Below are 14,670 nucleotides of genomic sequence, written 5' to 3'. Positions count from 1 at the left end.
TCAAATAACTTCAAACAACACACATGAAAGGAAAGATAAAATACTGACATACTGAAAAAGATCTGCTGACATCGCTAAACCGCATCATAGCCTAGGAATTTGCAGTACAGTCAGTTTTTAACCATGATATCTTTAAACTGCTGCTCCAGTTTCTCCCACATACAAAAACATGCACATGATCGCTCCACGCCCTTGACCAAGGCACTACAATTTCGTACAGATTTTGTTGTGTTAAAACACAACGATAAATAAAGTGTTCTATTCTACTTTACTCTATTAACACCTGACCTAAAGTGAAGAAGTGAAGAAAATGAAAAAAAACATGATTATCAAAACAGGGCAAGAAATTTGTTCCAGGCTTTAATCGGTCATGGTGGTGGTATGAGCTCTAATTTGTCACCTTCTCATTGATTTAGTCTGATCAACTCTACTTAATATTCTAAAGTAAACAAATAAGTTAAGTGTACTCTTCCTGTAGATGTTTAAGGAATATGACCCTGTCATCAACTAAAATGATGGTCAAATGGAACACTTAAAGATTCATCGTCTGAGGACCGTGAATATATAAGGCTCATTTCTGTGTACTAGTGAACTTAACATTCGAAGGGCCTCTGCTTACAGTACACCCACTGCCTGTGGAGAAAGAGCAGCAGTGTTCATGGTGTGACTCACACGTAAACTATGTCCTTATCTGGAGGTCTCAGCGGGATGTGCACACCAGCACAAGACGCCAGTACGCATGCATGCATGCCAGATAACACGCCTCCTCACAGCCCAGTACAAGCTGAGTAGGGAACTATAGACCAGTTAAAAAGTCTAAGCCATTAAATAACCCCAAAAACAAAATAAGTAAAAAAAACAATGAGACTAAATAAGTGAATAACAGAGTAACTAAAATAAATAATATACCTAAGGAACTACTACTAGAGTAACTACAAAGCGTACTAGTCCTTTAGAATCCAGCAAGGTGACCAAGCAAAGGTGGAGTTGTAAGATTAGGATGTGGGACACACACACACACACGCACACACACACTGTGGAGTTTTGTTTGTGTGTAATTATGTGAGTTATGGATTTATAACACGACTAATTGATAATAAATGATGCTGATGCTGAAAAAATAAATAATGACAATTTTAATTAACTGATAATTAGTTGATTGCAGTATTAGGTAATTGTTTTTTCAATTTATCTTATTTGTTTATTACAGGATATGGAGTTAATTGTTTGGCTGTCTGGTGCCCAACAAGCATGTTTCATTGTATTTGTATTTACCAATGTGCCAGGAGTGGGTGGATGGACAGATAAATCATTGTTATTAGCTAGTTAGTGTTTTCTTTGTAAGTCAGTTAACATGTTTTACAGTGTAACAGTGTTAAATTGTAATATTATCAGCAATTTTAATTAGACATACATGAAAAGACAGAAGTTAATCCTATCAGCATGCATGATGCTAAGATAACAATGTTTCTAACGACTGAAGAACCTGAAAAATCATGAGGTTAACCAGATATGTGTGATGTAAGCTGACAAACACATATTTGTACATGAACATACTGATAAACCATTAGCACACCTCAGCAAATTCATAATCCATTTAAAAGTTGAAGTTTATCCATAATGTGAAGTTTATTTTAACCACAATCACTTTAATAACTGGGCTACATACAAATAAAATCAGTTACTTGGTTTATTACACAACTGGATGTCACGTCTTTGTATGGTGGTGCTCTGAACACACTTCCTGTTCTGAATCATAGCCGGGGGCAGGAGGAAGGATCAGGACGTACAGTCACGTGGGGATCATACAACACTGCTGTCACTCCTCCGTCTGCCACCCAGTTTCATTCAGAACAGACATCTAGACATGAACATGTTCATTAATGCGAGTTCAACCACAACCATAGTCCAGGTTCATAGGCCAGGGTCGCAGGTACTGCACACACACACTTTAACTCAGGGTTCATTGGCAGTTAAATTAGTAAGATTTAATTCGACAAGAGAAAAGTCAAAACTGATTCAGCAAGTGTTTTGCTTGGTTGTGGTTGTTGGGGATTTGGTCTGTATGTGTCACGAGATGTTGTGTGCTCTGAGGTGATTATTAGGTCATCTGTATGGAGTTCATGTCAGTCAGGCATAGTTGTAGTGGGGAGAGCCGTAAGTTATATTTCAAGAAGAAAAGTCCAAATGTTTCAAGAATGAAGTTGTGATGTACGGAGAGTTCAAAGAATTATGGGTTTTGTATGCACTTAAGTGTTTTCCCACCTTCCCTACATACATGAGATCTTACAGATGACAGTGTAAAAGGAAAAAGCACAGACAGTGGATGTTTAAGGTTTCTTTAATAGAAAAAAAATAACCCATAGGGTTTCATATAAAAATACTCTGTTTAAGTATGAAGGACACATTTCTCACAGGATCAGTATTAACAGTGATTGTTTTTTTTGCCCCCTGAAGGAAGAGTACATTCAACTTCCAAACACTACAAGTGCCACACAATGAAATATGGTCTCTAACAACTGCAGATGACGCAACCATTATCCTCACATAGGTGTGATCCAGGAGTGGGAGTATGTAAGGATCATGTTTGGCACTGTCAAGAAACTACATCTGACCCTGAATTTATTAACAGAAACTGAGTTTGGAGCATTATAGGTTTAACTTTAACACTCATTGTTCAAACAACAAACATTATCAAAACAGGCAGTAGTACAGCAAAATGCAGCAATCAAAAGTGCAATACCATACAGGAATAAACCAAACACTGGTACATCATGATCTATGGATCCTGCACGAGTGTCCCTTAGCATCTAAGGAAGCATATTCTACATGCAGTTATTCTCAAAGGCAACAACATTCCATTCAAAATGGCCTGGACTCAGGTTTCAGAAACATTGGATTTTTCTCATCAAATCCTTCAGGAAAAGGTTTTTAAGGAATGACAATGCCTCATGGGAAAGAATTTATCTACAAGCCCAAAAAGACAGATGTTACAACCAGATGGGCACTAGCTGGTGAATAAGCCCTTGCCCCAACTTAAAGCCATGAATTGGAGCCCCTCACATTAATTTACTGTCTGGAGGGGACTGGACAGCTCAGTAAGAAATGTAGCACATCACATGCTTTGTGTCTTGACCTTCAGGTCCACAACCTGTGGGGCGGTAGGAGGAAACCTCAGAAATCAGCTGAGATAGAAGCACAGTGAAGTCAGCGAACAGAGCGTGTGAATCCCTTCTAGCTTTCAGCTCTCCTCAGGAATTTCTGACCTTTCAGTCCTTACAATACTTTGAAGGAGTTTGGACCTTTTGCTCCTTTACAAGTGCCTTCAATGGGGAATAATCCCCAACAGCTGATGCGCACCTCTAGTAGGACTGCTGACTTCAGCAGACTGGCAGCATACGGGCACTTCCACCATGCTTCTCCTCTGTCTGCAACAGCAAAGATAAGATAATTTCTCATTAGCAAAATAGACAGGATTGAAATTATTAAGATATCAGGAAACAATTGACTTTCCTTGACCTCAATACATAATTCATACAACATTTAATGAAATATATTCAAATACATACCTCAGTGTATGCTGGTGGTGGGAAAGGAAAGGCAGGTGCACTCATGAAGATAGGACTGTCATCACCATCAACATCATCCAGAAGTGGTGTGAGTGGCTGGTCCAGCGAGCAGTCACGAGTTATGTCACAGTAGCTGGGCAGGTCAGAGGGCACCCTGAGGGAAACCCAGCTCTGAGAAGCTGTGCTGACAGAGCCGTCTTGGCTGCACTGGCTGCTCATACTGTTGGTTCGGCTGCCCAGGCCAGGTGTGCCAATGACAAGTGGCAGCTCCAGAATCAACTTCTCACTTCCAGGGATGTGGACATAGATCTACGACAGAATTTGATAATGTTATAGAGATGATGCACAAAGACTGCTAGAATTAAAAATATAATTTCTAAAATGAATGGCTTTGTCAAAAGTCTTACCATTAGAGCATACTCCACACGCATGATGTCGCAGCCCAGCATAGAGGGTTTGATCTTTGGTACCCGGATTGATTTGCCTTGCCAAGCATCACACATGCCAGAAATAATGTGGTTTCCTCGGACAGAAGACAGCTTCTGGCGGAACACCTTAGTCCGACCTTTGGCCTGGAAAATCTGCTTGGCGATGATGGCAGCCTTGGGCACCACAATGCGGGAGCAAGTGTTCTCAAACTTGGCATTGATGCAGATGTCTTCCCCTTCACAGAAGCCACGTCTGTCTATTTTAGCATTCAATGACACTTGGCCATCAGGAATGAACATGCAGGTCACCTTCTTCTCCTTCATACCACCTGTAGGAGACTGAGAAGTTGCAGGCACATTAATAGAAATTCAGATGGAGACTCCCCATAGATGACAAAACCCATTCTTTGATCATGTACCATCTACTATCACACAAGTATCTCCTATCAAGACACAGTAGTAATTGTGCTGATATAATGAGATTATATGACTCAGGAATAATTTATGAGCCTTTAAACAAAACGCCCTAGCTACCACAGATAAATAACCATTCATGCCAACCTCTACATACAGCACCATATCATTGCTTTCAGTCAGAGATAAACTCACCAGTAAATCTGGGGTGTTGATATCCAGGGGCTCCTCCACTTCAAAGGGTTTCTTGCACTCTAGAGTTGCCTGTCCAGGCCTATCCATCAGCGCCTTAACATAGTACTGAACATAGCCAAACTTGCCCTTGTATGATGACACCAACTGCCTGTGAAGCAGAAGGAGAATGAATCAGCAACTTCTCTTATACCATTAAAATTGTGACTAACTACTGTAGGAATGTAGAGCAGTGCCTTACCCTGCCTGGGGGAGCTCAAATCCAAACATGTATTCATATTTGTTTCCTGGTCTCATGACGACTGATCCATCAGCGTCTGAAAAAAACAATAACATTATTGACTTTCATACTGATCTCCATACAGACACTTATCCTCTCATAACTTACATTGGAGTTGACATACCTTTCATTTTCACTTTAAGTTTGATAATGTTAAGAGGATACAAAGCTTGCCTGCTGTGCTAGCTCAGTTACTCACTCTAATCAGATTGCATCAGATCGGATATCACTTAACAGTCGCTACTTCAGCCAACAACGTATTTCATTGTGAAGTATGTCAGTCTATATGCTCACTGAAAGCAGTTTCCTGAGAACGTGGACAATGTCTCACAACAGCCTGTGTGCTAGTGATAGGCTCATACCTGCAGGATGGTCGTCCAGGCGAAGCAGCTCCTCGTAGCGGAGGTACTGGGCCTCCTCTCGGCAGCGCTGCTTTCCTTTGGAATAATCCACTTTAGCGCAGCCCGTAGCGAGGACCCTAACTGCGGACACACGCGTCATCTCCGACACCTCCACCACCACTCGACCGGATACCTTGTCTCCTCCGCAGTAAAAAGTCTTACTGGGGTCCACAAAGCAAACCTGAAAGGTTTTCAGTTTCTTCGTCATCGCCACCATGTTGATTTCAAGCAGATGTTAAACAAAAGTAAATCGTTATTCTCTTTAAAGGCACATAAAAGAGCAAGTTGTCATTCCAGTGCAGTTTGCTGTAAACAATGGGGGCGCTGCCTTTTATATAGGGAGCCTGAGTCGCGCGTGGAGAACCTGGCCGAGCTGCATGGAGCAGCGCGTGCACACCGCTCCCATTGGTGGAAATGGGTTGTTTGTGTCAGCTTTAACCAATCAGCGACCGAGACGGACGCGTGGACACCGCGTGGCTGGGAGAGCACAGAGCGTGCTCAGCAGATGAGAGCAGACAGACACAAACAGACTGAAAGACTGAAAACTCAGAGGAAAAACTTTCAAACAAACATGTAAAGACTCATTCTGAACACACGTGGCATTAATGACTCAAGCGAACGTTTCAAATGTAATGACCAAGTTATTAAGATGGAACATTATTACAGTTAGTATATGAGAAAGCACAGGTCATGAAACTTTCCTGTTGTTTTTCAGGTGAGGTCAAAAGAATTTTATTGATTTCCGTGGGAAAAGTGAGTTGGGGAGCACGATGGTGACACAAGGTGAACACTTGCACACATGACAGTTTCGATGAAAGTGTAACACTATAAGTTTTACTAAGTGACCCATATATTGCAAGGCTGCTGGATAGTGCATGTGCATGGCATGATAAGCATGTTCATGTAATACCCTACTCAATTTTGTCATTTTCAGGTCATGTACAAACTAGATTACTGACTTTTGAAAGTTGTAACATTCTGGATACATTTAGCATCTGTACCAGGTCCAAAAGCATTTGGATGGACTTATATGGAACCATGTGCTTAACAGTTATATACCCTCTAAAAGCCCGTCTATATGAAGGTGTAACTGTAGCTAGATACAAATCTGTATTTTGTTTGTAGAAATACGTTGTTTACAAATACAAAGTCTTTATTTTTATTTATTTAATGCTAGGAAAAACACCAGATAGAAAATAGATTTGATATCGAGTTACAAGGCAGTTCTATTTGGGAATCCCCAAGATAAGTTAAGCTTTTATTGTGGTGTGTATAACATCTATCTTTATGCTACTGGTGAAAGAGCACACGTTTCTAGAGGGGTTAATTTAAGGGCCTACGGACTGGGTCAGTTAACACCACATCTCTGTAGAATGCAGAAACTTGCAAACAATGTCAGTGACCTTATTCAAGTATAGATTACCAAAAAACAAGAAATGTTAGATAAAATTGATCATGTATGAGTAAGTTTTACAAAAACTGCATTCAATAAACTTGCAACTAGTAAAGCATTCTAACCACTGGATAATGCCAAAGTTGTTTTGTTTCCCTGCCACAATTGCTCTCTTAATAGGGCAAAGTGTTACTGTGACCTTTGACCTAATTCCAGAAACCATATCACCCAGGACTGCCCACAGTATATTTACCTTAATTTATTTCATACTGTGTGTATGTACATGAGTTCAGGACAACCAAGCTCAGAAAATCATATCAGGATTATAAATGTTTTGAGCTAAAATAGTAAGACAAACCCTGAACAGGTGATAGGCCTCAAGTCACAATTACCCTCACTTAAAATACAGTACTGCACCCTAGTGGAGTACAGAGGTTCTTCAGCCCACCTCCAGGAACTTCCATCAATACCAAAAACTTAAAATTTGATCAATGATCCCATTTAATCCAAGGATGCATTTACTCAAGTGTTTGAAATAGTCAGCTTTATGTTTCCATAGCCGTTTTCACAAGCATGCCCTGGGTAGATATACAGCTGGCCTGTGAGTTCAGAGCCACTTTCCTACACATTTGTTGTGGTCATTTAGATCATGGGACCAACACGGCTATAAAAATGTGAACTAGTATTTATGCATCTTTGGTGGTTAAAGTTTTAGTTATGGAGCATAAATTAAATGTGGATCCAAGACAGGATTCACAAGATGTAAATTTTAGTTGTTTAAAAAGCCTTCAGCCTCATCAAAAAGTAAAACTTTAATGATCTTATGTTGTTCATCAAATGAAGAAGGGACCATTTTAGTTATGAATGTAGATAAGTCAAGCCACAACTCAAGGAAAAGTGATGCAACTGTCAATTAGGATTGAACTTTAATGTGAATAAAAACATTTCATACAGTGGGTGAGGAATAGTTACAGCACTCAGTATAGGAACAGCACAATTCCTGAGAGTCAACATTGGTTTGACAATTTAAAGAGCTACCGATTCATTTATGTTTTGCATTAAGACAGGTTGTTGTTCCCAATAAGGTGAATCTTGCACTCAGATGCAGCAAAGGTCTGCTCAGGGCTCTGATGAGGCTCCATGGTCACAGCAATGCACTTAGGACAGAAGTTGATATGTAAAAGAAAACACTGAAAAGCCGTCTGCATGGGGAGTAGTCTAACAGAAACCAGCTTTACTGAGGGGTACAGTCTCAGTAATTTACGACTCACTGCTGGATGAAATATGACCGACTGGGGCTCACTCGCTTAGATTTGCCGAACTTGTGTGCCATGCTGGAGCATCAATAAACCCTGGTGATGGTCTGAAGTCGTCTTTTGCGGTAGTTCCTCGTATGACAAAGGCTGCTGAACAAACCGAAACGTTCCTATCTTCAGTCACAGCTGCTTCAGAGCAGGAGTCCTGACTCACTGGGCCTGAAATGAGTTCAAGAACAGCTTATGAGTATTGAAAGCAAAAAAATTCAGACAAACATTTCAAATTCTGACTGAGCTGTAACATGTGCACAAAAGAATTTAACTGGCTCTTAAACTCACAGCAATTATAATGGGTTCTTAATAAAAACAGCAGTCATTGTTTTTGGTTGGCATTATAGCCCATAAAATCTAAGTTAAGGTGTTCATGGGCAAATTTCTTTTTTGTACTCCATCCCAATTGTTCCAAGCATAGAAAAGCACCAGCTGAAGGGTTTGTGCAAACTGTTTCACTTGAATGATGAAATTATGAGGCTTCAAAACTCCAAGACACAATTCTGCTAATGCATTCTGATTAAGTACATTCAGAAATCACTCTTGCCACCAGTTCTTATGTCAAACAAGTATTTCCCTATACATTTCATAAACATGGCAATGATGGATGCATTCCGGGCCGAAAATAGATTGATAAGAACCCCTAATTTAAAGCCCATGAATTTGTTTTATTGGGTTCAATTACCTTATAAAAAGGCAAGATTTTTGTAACAAAATGACAAACTGGAAATTTAAAAACGTGATAAAAATATGATATAAACTTTAAAAAATATTTGAAGGACTTCTTGCAGCACCTTCACAGCTTATCAGAGGTCCACAGCTCATACTGGGAGACACTGCCAGACTAGGGCGATCTACACGAGTGAGTTACTTCCTGCTTGGTTTGCATATACAGGCAAATGAACATGAGCTCAACCTAAAGCACATCACTTATAAGCACTGCAGTTTGTCAGCGTTCATAACGTGAAAGTCAGTTCAGGGTAACCTTGCCCTTAAATGGTGCTTCACAGCCTGAAAGACTAGCCAACAGCACCAAGATGTGCTCTAGTCTAATATTTTGTGTGACGTTATGATACAAATATGAAAAAGGATCCTGAAACTAAAACCCAAATGTCAGATTTGACCTCATCAGTGTTACAGATAAACAGGATATCATGTTCCCAGCTAGTCTTCACAGCACAGGTGCCGAGGAAGCCAACTGGGATGTTTTGCTTTATGGTCAATTCCACAGCAAATCAGGAAAGGAAGTATCCTGCATGCCTTGGTATATGACCAAAACCACATTAAACAGGTCAGGTAGAAAGGGTACTTACAGTGACAGGGCCTGAATGGCCACAAAGGCTCATCTGTGACCGATTTTCCTGTTGGCATCTGAAAACAGCAAGACGATCATTTCAGTTAAGCTGAAACATACATTATACAGTGCAAGCCATTACAACATTCCTAATATTTTGTACTCCGACCCTCTTTACATTAATCTATCCTTGAAGACTAGTGTCCAAAAAAAAAGGGGTAGCATTCACATTAAATAGTGATTTGAGTGGTGACTCAACACAGCATCTGTTGAGGCATATTTATAGCCCCATGACTACTCAAATAACGGCCTACATTTTGGCTTTGGTGCCATATCTATTCCCATGGTGTACACGTGCAAAAACTAAAGGTGGGTTAAATGGAGCAAATCGAGAATGGGTTAAATTCAAGTTCACTATAAGTTGTGTCATTTTACAATACACAACCTCCACGTCTGCCAACCAGTAGCCAAATTGGTGTAGAAACAAGTAGCCGTCACCCGTTAGTCCACACAGCCCAATAAATAGGTCAGTGCAGAGACAATTAAATCTGTTAGATATAGGCTTCCATCCAAGCTGAGAGAACAGCCAACAACCCAGCAGTTTACCAATGTGCCAATAATGTTCAACAATAATACCAGGGCTCCAAACACGACAGTCGGAAGCCCAACGATGCCACATGTTGAGTTTGTCTTGCACTGGCTTTTGAACAAACCAGCTGATAATGCAGCTGGCTGCAGATACCACACAGTGCTCCAAGCACAACAATCACACTGGATCATCAAACTCACCAGCATCACTTTTCATTTCAGTTGTTGCCCGACACCTGAAACCAAAACAAAGGCTTTATGAAAAGGAAAAGGCACGTTCACATGACAGGGAGTGGCTTAACATGTCCAATAGGTCAAAACATTGAAATGCAACTCTTAATTACATTGATCCAGGAGTTGTGGGTATCAAAATATGTATTGCTTGGGGGAAATTATGACAATGTTATCTAATGTAATATATTGGCCACATTTGGTTGAAAGTGATTTAATATGCTCTGTAGTGGCTTATGTGAGGCAGCCTAGAAGGTTCCACATTCATAGTACAAATCCGACATTTGCATTTTGTCCTGCAGTAATATCCCACAAGGCCAATGGTAGTGACCATGTGGGTAAAGCGAAACTACAAGTTTACTCTGTGAGGCATTTCCAACGACAACGCCCTACAGGTCAAAGGCCAGTCGGGATAGGCCTCAGGTCACACCATCCAGAAATCACACTGCATTCCTCTCATCACAACTGACCTTTATGTGGCGCACCACTGAGTGCAGACAAATCCTTCATGACTGCAAGCACCTTAAGGACACAAACAGAAAGAGCGTTATTTACGAAAGACCTTTACCTACAGTTGGTCCTTCATCACTTTGTTCAGACAGGCAGCTGTCATCACACTTCAGAGCAGTTGAACATTACGCCAATCATCAAAACAAAAAGTTATATACATGCAAGACATTTAATAGGAAATAACCAACCTTGCGTTGCAGCTGCACATTTCTCCCAAAGGGTCACAACCTGCAGAATCACAATGATATAGTCAATTATGACATGTTAACAGCTTTGTGCCAATGTAACTTGGCCCAAATTAAGCCAGTAGTCATCAATTGCAAATGAATGCATGTTCAATAACCTAAAAACTGTGCCTCAGATTAAGAGACCGTAAGGGTCTTAAAATTTAAGGCAAGACTTGGACTACCTCAATATTGTGTTGCAAAAATGTAAAACACTTAACGTTCATGTCAACTGCACAACAGTAAATTCAGGTTGCATAATCATAGTAACTAAAGCAAAAGTGTAAAAAAAGGGTCCGCATACTCTACAGGGTGAAATTGTGACGGCAGAAACAAAGTGGTGTCAACAATAAAATCGATTGAGGAAATTGTTCCAAACTGTATATGCATGCGTAGTTAGGATCAGGACATTTATCAGTTCTCATAAGTAACACTGCTGCAGTGTGTTCACAGCAGTGGGTTGCAAGAGAGCTTATTTCTCTATGCACTTTACAACAGCTGTGGTCCACCAGTCAGAACCAGAGCTCATACTGCAACATGCACATCAACCAGACAAAGAAGGCTGTTGCTCAGAGACAAATCCTAACAAAAAAAGGGCTGCATAGACATCTGAATTTGAGAATGAAAAACATCCTTCCCTTTTATCCTTTACCCAAAATTGCTGCCATCCCTCAACTCGTGCAGTGACAAAAGTCTACCGCATTACACAGAGTGGTAACCATCTTAATGTCCAAAACGGCAACATAATTCATGTCTCCACCTACCCAGTTGCTTTGACCTCATCACCCAGCAGGGCAACACTCCCATCTCCTCCCAGCAGGACAGGCCACCCAGATCATCATCATGTCTTCCATCTCCTGAAAAGCAGACAAAATCATTTCCGGGTTATCCTAAGTGCTGCACTAAACACAAATGTTCCAGGCCTCATTGTCACCAGTCAGCAAGCAACATGGCTGTGGTGAAAGCAAAACCTGCAATAATCTTTATAGCCACTGTAGGTCTGGGGCTAGCCCACTAAACAGGACAAACCACACACTGTCCAACTGTGGCACAATCACACATTACCACTTCTACCATGGTGCCAACTACCCACTTTTCTCTTCAAACATATTAGACATTCAACCGTTTGGTCCTTCCTATGACTTACTTATTTCTAGTTGGGACTGATGCGTCAAATGTTTGCATTATATGTCTTTGTACCGATTACCGAAGGCTGCAATATACATCAATTAGGTTGAATATGGGAAAGCCAAGGGTGGCATTAATTTGTAAGCGTCAGTCGTACTACATCTACAAAATAAATATAAAAGTTCCATTTAATTTCAAAATATAAACTCAAATGATCAGTTTGATAACGTTAAGCGCTACAAAACGAATCGATGCCTTAAAAGCAGTTCCATCGTTTGGGCACAAGAGGTCAGGATTGGGCTAAGTGCCGTCGATGGGGTTTTTCCATGCATTCATAATATTCATATTTAAAAATTACTTCTTTGCTTACTACGATGTTTAAGTCTGATAAACTACAGCATTCGTGGAAATTCTGGTATCGAAATGAGGTGCAACATGTGCACGCTGCAGCCACTAATTTGAATTAAAGGCCGAAGTGTATGTACTGCAATAAATGCGACACTGGTAGCCCCAACTAGGTTTCGACGTTCAATACACTTGATCCATTCACTCAGTTCAAAAATATCACATCTATGGACACGCCTGCACGCTGCGCACCACCACGCCACGTTAGCAAGAAGCTAACAGGAAGCTACTAGTCTGCTTAACAGTAAATCAAAGACGCAATATATTATACGTGTAGATATACACGTATATATTTTTAACAGAATTAAGTCTTACGTGTGTGTAATTGAGGGGTGCAATATATACCTGCTAGTTGAGTTCTTGGGATGAGTGAAAGAACCGCCCGACAAGGAGAGTGAACCACGAGAGAACTACGGAGGCGCCGCCAGTCCTTTTATAGCCTGTGTTACGACAGTTACAATCGCTTTTTGATACCACGTCACGCATTCAGGACAACTCGGAAATGACACTTTGAAGCCATAGAGCCTCTGAATGAACTGAACTCACGTGCAAAAGCGGTCCCGCGTTGGTTTTTCATGTGCTCTTCATTGTACTTTTAGAAACATAGTTACTATATAACAATTACTATCATAGATTTGACAAAACAACGAATTTAGTCCAATAAAAAACTAACTACAACATTGTGAGTAATCTAGTCTTTCAGCTATGGAGAAAATTATACAAAACTACACCTAAGCATATCTGGGTATAAATGACCAACTCCATGATTTGAGTCTTTTCATTAAATAAAACCATGCTTGCACTTTTAATTTTAGCCAACTGTTAAGCAAACATTCTGAGAAACGGTTTATGTTTCAAGATCTTACTGAAAAACAACTGTAACTTTACAAAAATATCCTTAAGCTAAGGTGGAGATTCAAAGTGCGGAATTATTGCCTTTGAAAATACTAGGAACCTGACATTTGTGACCGTTCTAGGGTATGAAGGTATTTTTGTGTCTCTGAGTTGTCTTATACTGACTGCTGTACTATGTTGTCAGGATCCACTTTGTTTTCTTTGCCTTCAGGCCAAAACAGCTGACACAACATGTGCTGTACAGTTTTAGGTATTACAAATTTAAAATGTTTGGGACAGTATCCCTGATCAGCTTTGGAGACGAGTATGGGAGGCATGTGAATATCAATGAGTTTTTCAGACCTTACCAATCCATGCTGAATAATGAAGATATGATAGAAAACATATTTGACTTTTTAAGTTGATGAATATAAATGGAACTTATATTTTTAAATGGTTCCGTTCATAAAAATGAAAGGTGCAAATCTGAGGTAAGGTTATTTGTGTATTTCCATAGTGTGAGACTTTTGTTTCTTCTCCATTGCATTTCAGAATGAAACATTTTTTACTCCTACATTCATCTGAAATGTAGATCTGGTCACAGATATTGAAAACATTGGAGAGAAACATGACCAACCTGACATGCTTCTACAATTGTTGCTGGAGGGAACTATATACAATACTGTAAATACAGTGCAGTGTATATCAGTGTCACAGAAGTCCTTTCCCTGAATGCACAAAACCCTCTTCAATTGATGACAATGTATGATGTCTTATACTGTAGGTTCCAGTCATTGAGAAGAGATGAAAGTCTGAAGTCTAAAATTTACCAAATGCATTCTGGGGATTTTGCACTGTATGAGTGGGGTGGAGAGCAGCATCTCTGAGGAAGGCACGTTGTGCTAGCATCCCGGAAGTACTTGCCGCTTCACAGCTCATGAACTAGACTTAAACTTTAAACGGCACCCTATTCACACACATTAGGATACACCCTATAAGAGCAACAACTTTGAGCTCTGTCTTTTCAGCCCATCTAGCCGTGTGAGCTCTAGATCATTAACATCCTATAAATGAATGTTAACAAAATTAGCAATTTGCTGATTTGCAACTATTGTCGGTATTCAGTCACAATAGATTGCAGAAACAGCCCCGGGAGAGCACGCAGTCATAAAAGCAGCTTGGTGTTGATGTATGGCGTGGAAGTTAGTTAGAAGTAAGTCAGTAGGAAAGTGAATCAACCATCACAGCATATTTAGAGCCTTGAACTGTATAGTCCTGCTTACTGTGTTAAGAGCTGACTATTAGCTTTTTCAAACCTTATGTATGACACTTAAATTTAGGAGTATGAGCCAAATTGCCTTTCTTAGAATTCAGATGCATTTCCGACTGAGTTTGTACAGCTGCTTTACGAATACTGTAGGAAAGGGTGATGACATATCTACCTATGTTGAATCGCACTTATTGGAAGTCGC

General features: G+C 40.2%; 2 protein-coding genes and 3 non-coding genes across 5 annotated transcripts in view; 1 reads left to right on the top strand and 4 right to left on the bottom strand.

The window, feature by feature from the left end:
* smad10a (SMAD family member 10a) overlaps nucleotides 1-14,670 on the top strand; it is a 62,461-nt gene that overhangs the window by 18,768 nt on the left and 29,023 nt on the right. The gene's annotated exons all lie outside the window — the stretch shown is intronic.
* On the bottom strand, nucleotides 2,326-5,607 carry txnipa (thioredoxin interacting protein a). Its single transcript, XM_076157126.1, has 6 exons — nucleotides 5,246-5,607; nucleotides 4,845-4,920; nucleotides 4,607-4,754; nucleotides 3,977-4,336; nucleotides 3,570-3,878; nucleotides 2,326-3,428 (listed from the first exon to the last, which is right to left on the bottom strand). Exons 1-6 carry the CDS (start codon nucleotides 5,499-5,501, stop codon nucleotides 3,381-3,383), a joined length of 1,197 nt encoding a protein of 398 aa, XP_076013241.1. The 5' UTR covers nucleotides 5,502-5,607; the 3' UTR covers nucleotides 2,326-3,380.
* Nucleotides 9,896-10,031, bottom strand: LOC143005919 (small nucleolar RNA SNORA8). Its single transcript, XR_012964126.1, has one exon. It is a non-coding gene; the product is annotated as a small nucleolar RNA SNORA8 (small nucleolar RNA).
* LOC143005921 (small nucleolar RNA SNORA18) lies at nucleotides 10,387-10,521 on the bottom strand. The gene has a single exon (XR_012964128.1). It is a non-coding gene; the product is annotated as a small nucleolar RNA SNORA18 (small nucleolar RNA).
* On the bottom strand, nucleotides 10,686-10,755 carry LOC143005918 (small nucleolar RNA Z40). The gene has a single exon (XR_012964125.1). It is a non-coding gene; the product is annotated as a small nucleolar RNA Z40 (small nucleolar RNA).

This window comes from Genypterus blacodes, unplaced genomic scaffold, assembly GCF_046128005.1.
Source record: "Genypterus blacodes isolate CSIRO-AG114 ecotype Tasmania unplaced genomic scaffold, CSIRO-AGI_Gbla_v1 ptg000072l_1, whole genome shotgun sequence".
Classification (NCBI taxonomy): Eukaryota; Metazoa; Chordata; class Actinopteri; order Ophidiiformes; family Ophidiidae; genus Genypterus; species Genypterus blacodes.
This window is presented reverse-complemented; position numbering and strand designations above follow the sequence as displayed.

Coding starts and splice junctions, on each gene's coding strand:
- txnipa (XM_076157126.1), bottom strand. CDS start 5,501: ATGGTGGCGATGACGAAGAAACTGAAAACCTTTCAGGTTTGCTTTGTG. Junction 4,921..5,245: donor CCTGGACGACCATCCTGCAG/GTATGAGCCTAT, acceptor TGTTTTTTTCAG/ACGCTGATGGATCAGTCGTC. Junction 4,337..4,606: donor TCAACACCCCAGATTTACTG/GTGAGTTTATCT, acceptor GCAACTTCTCAG/TCTCCTACAGGTGGTATGAA.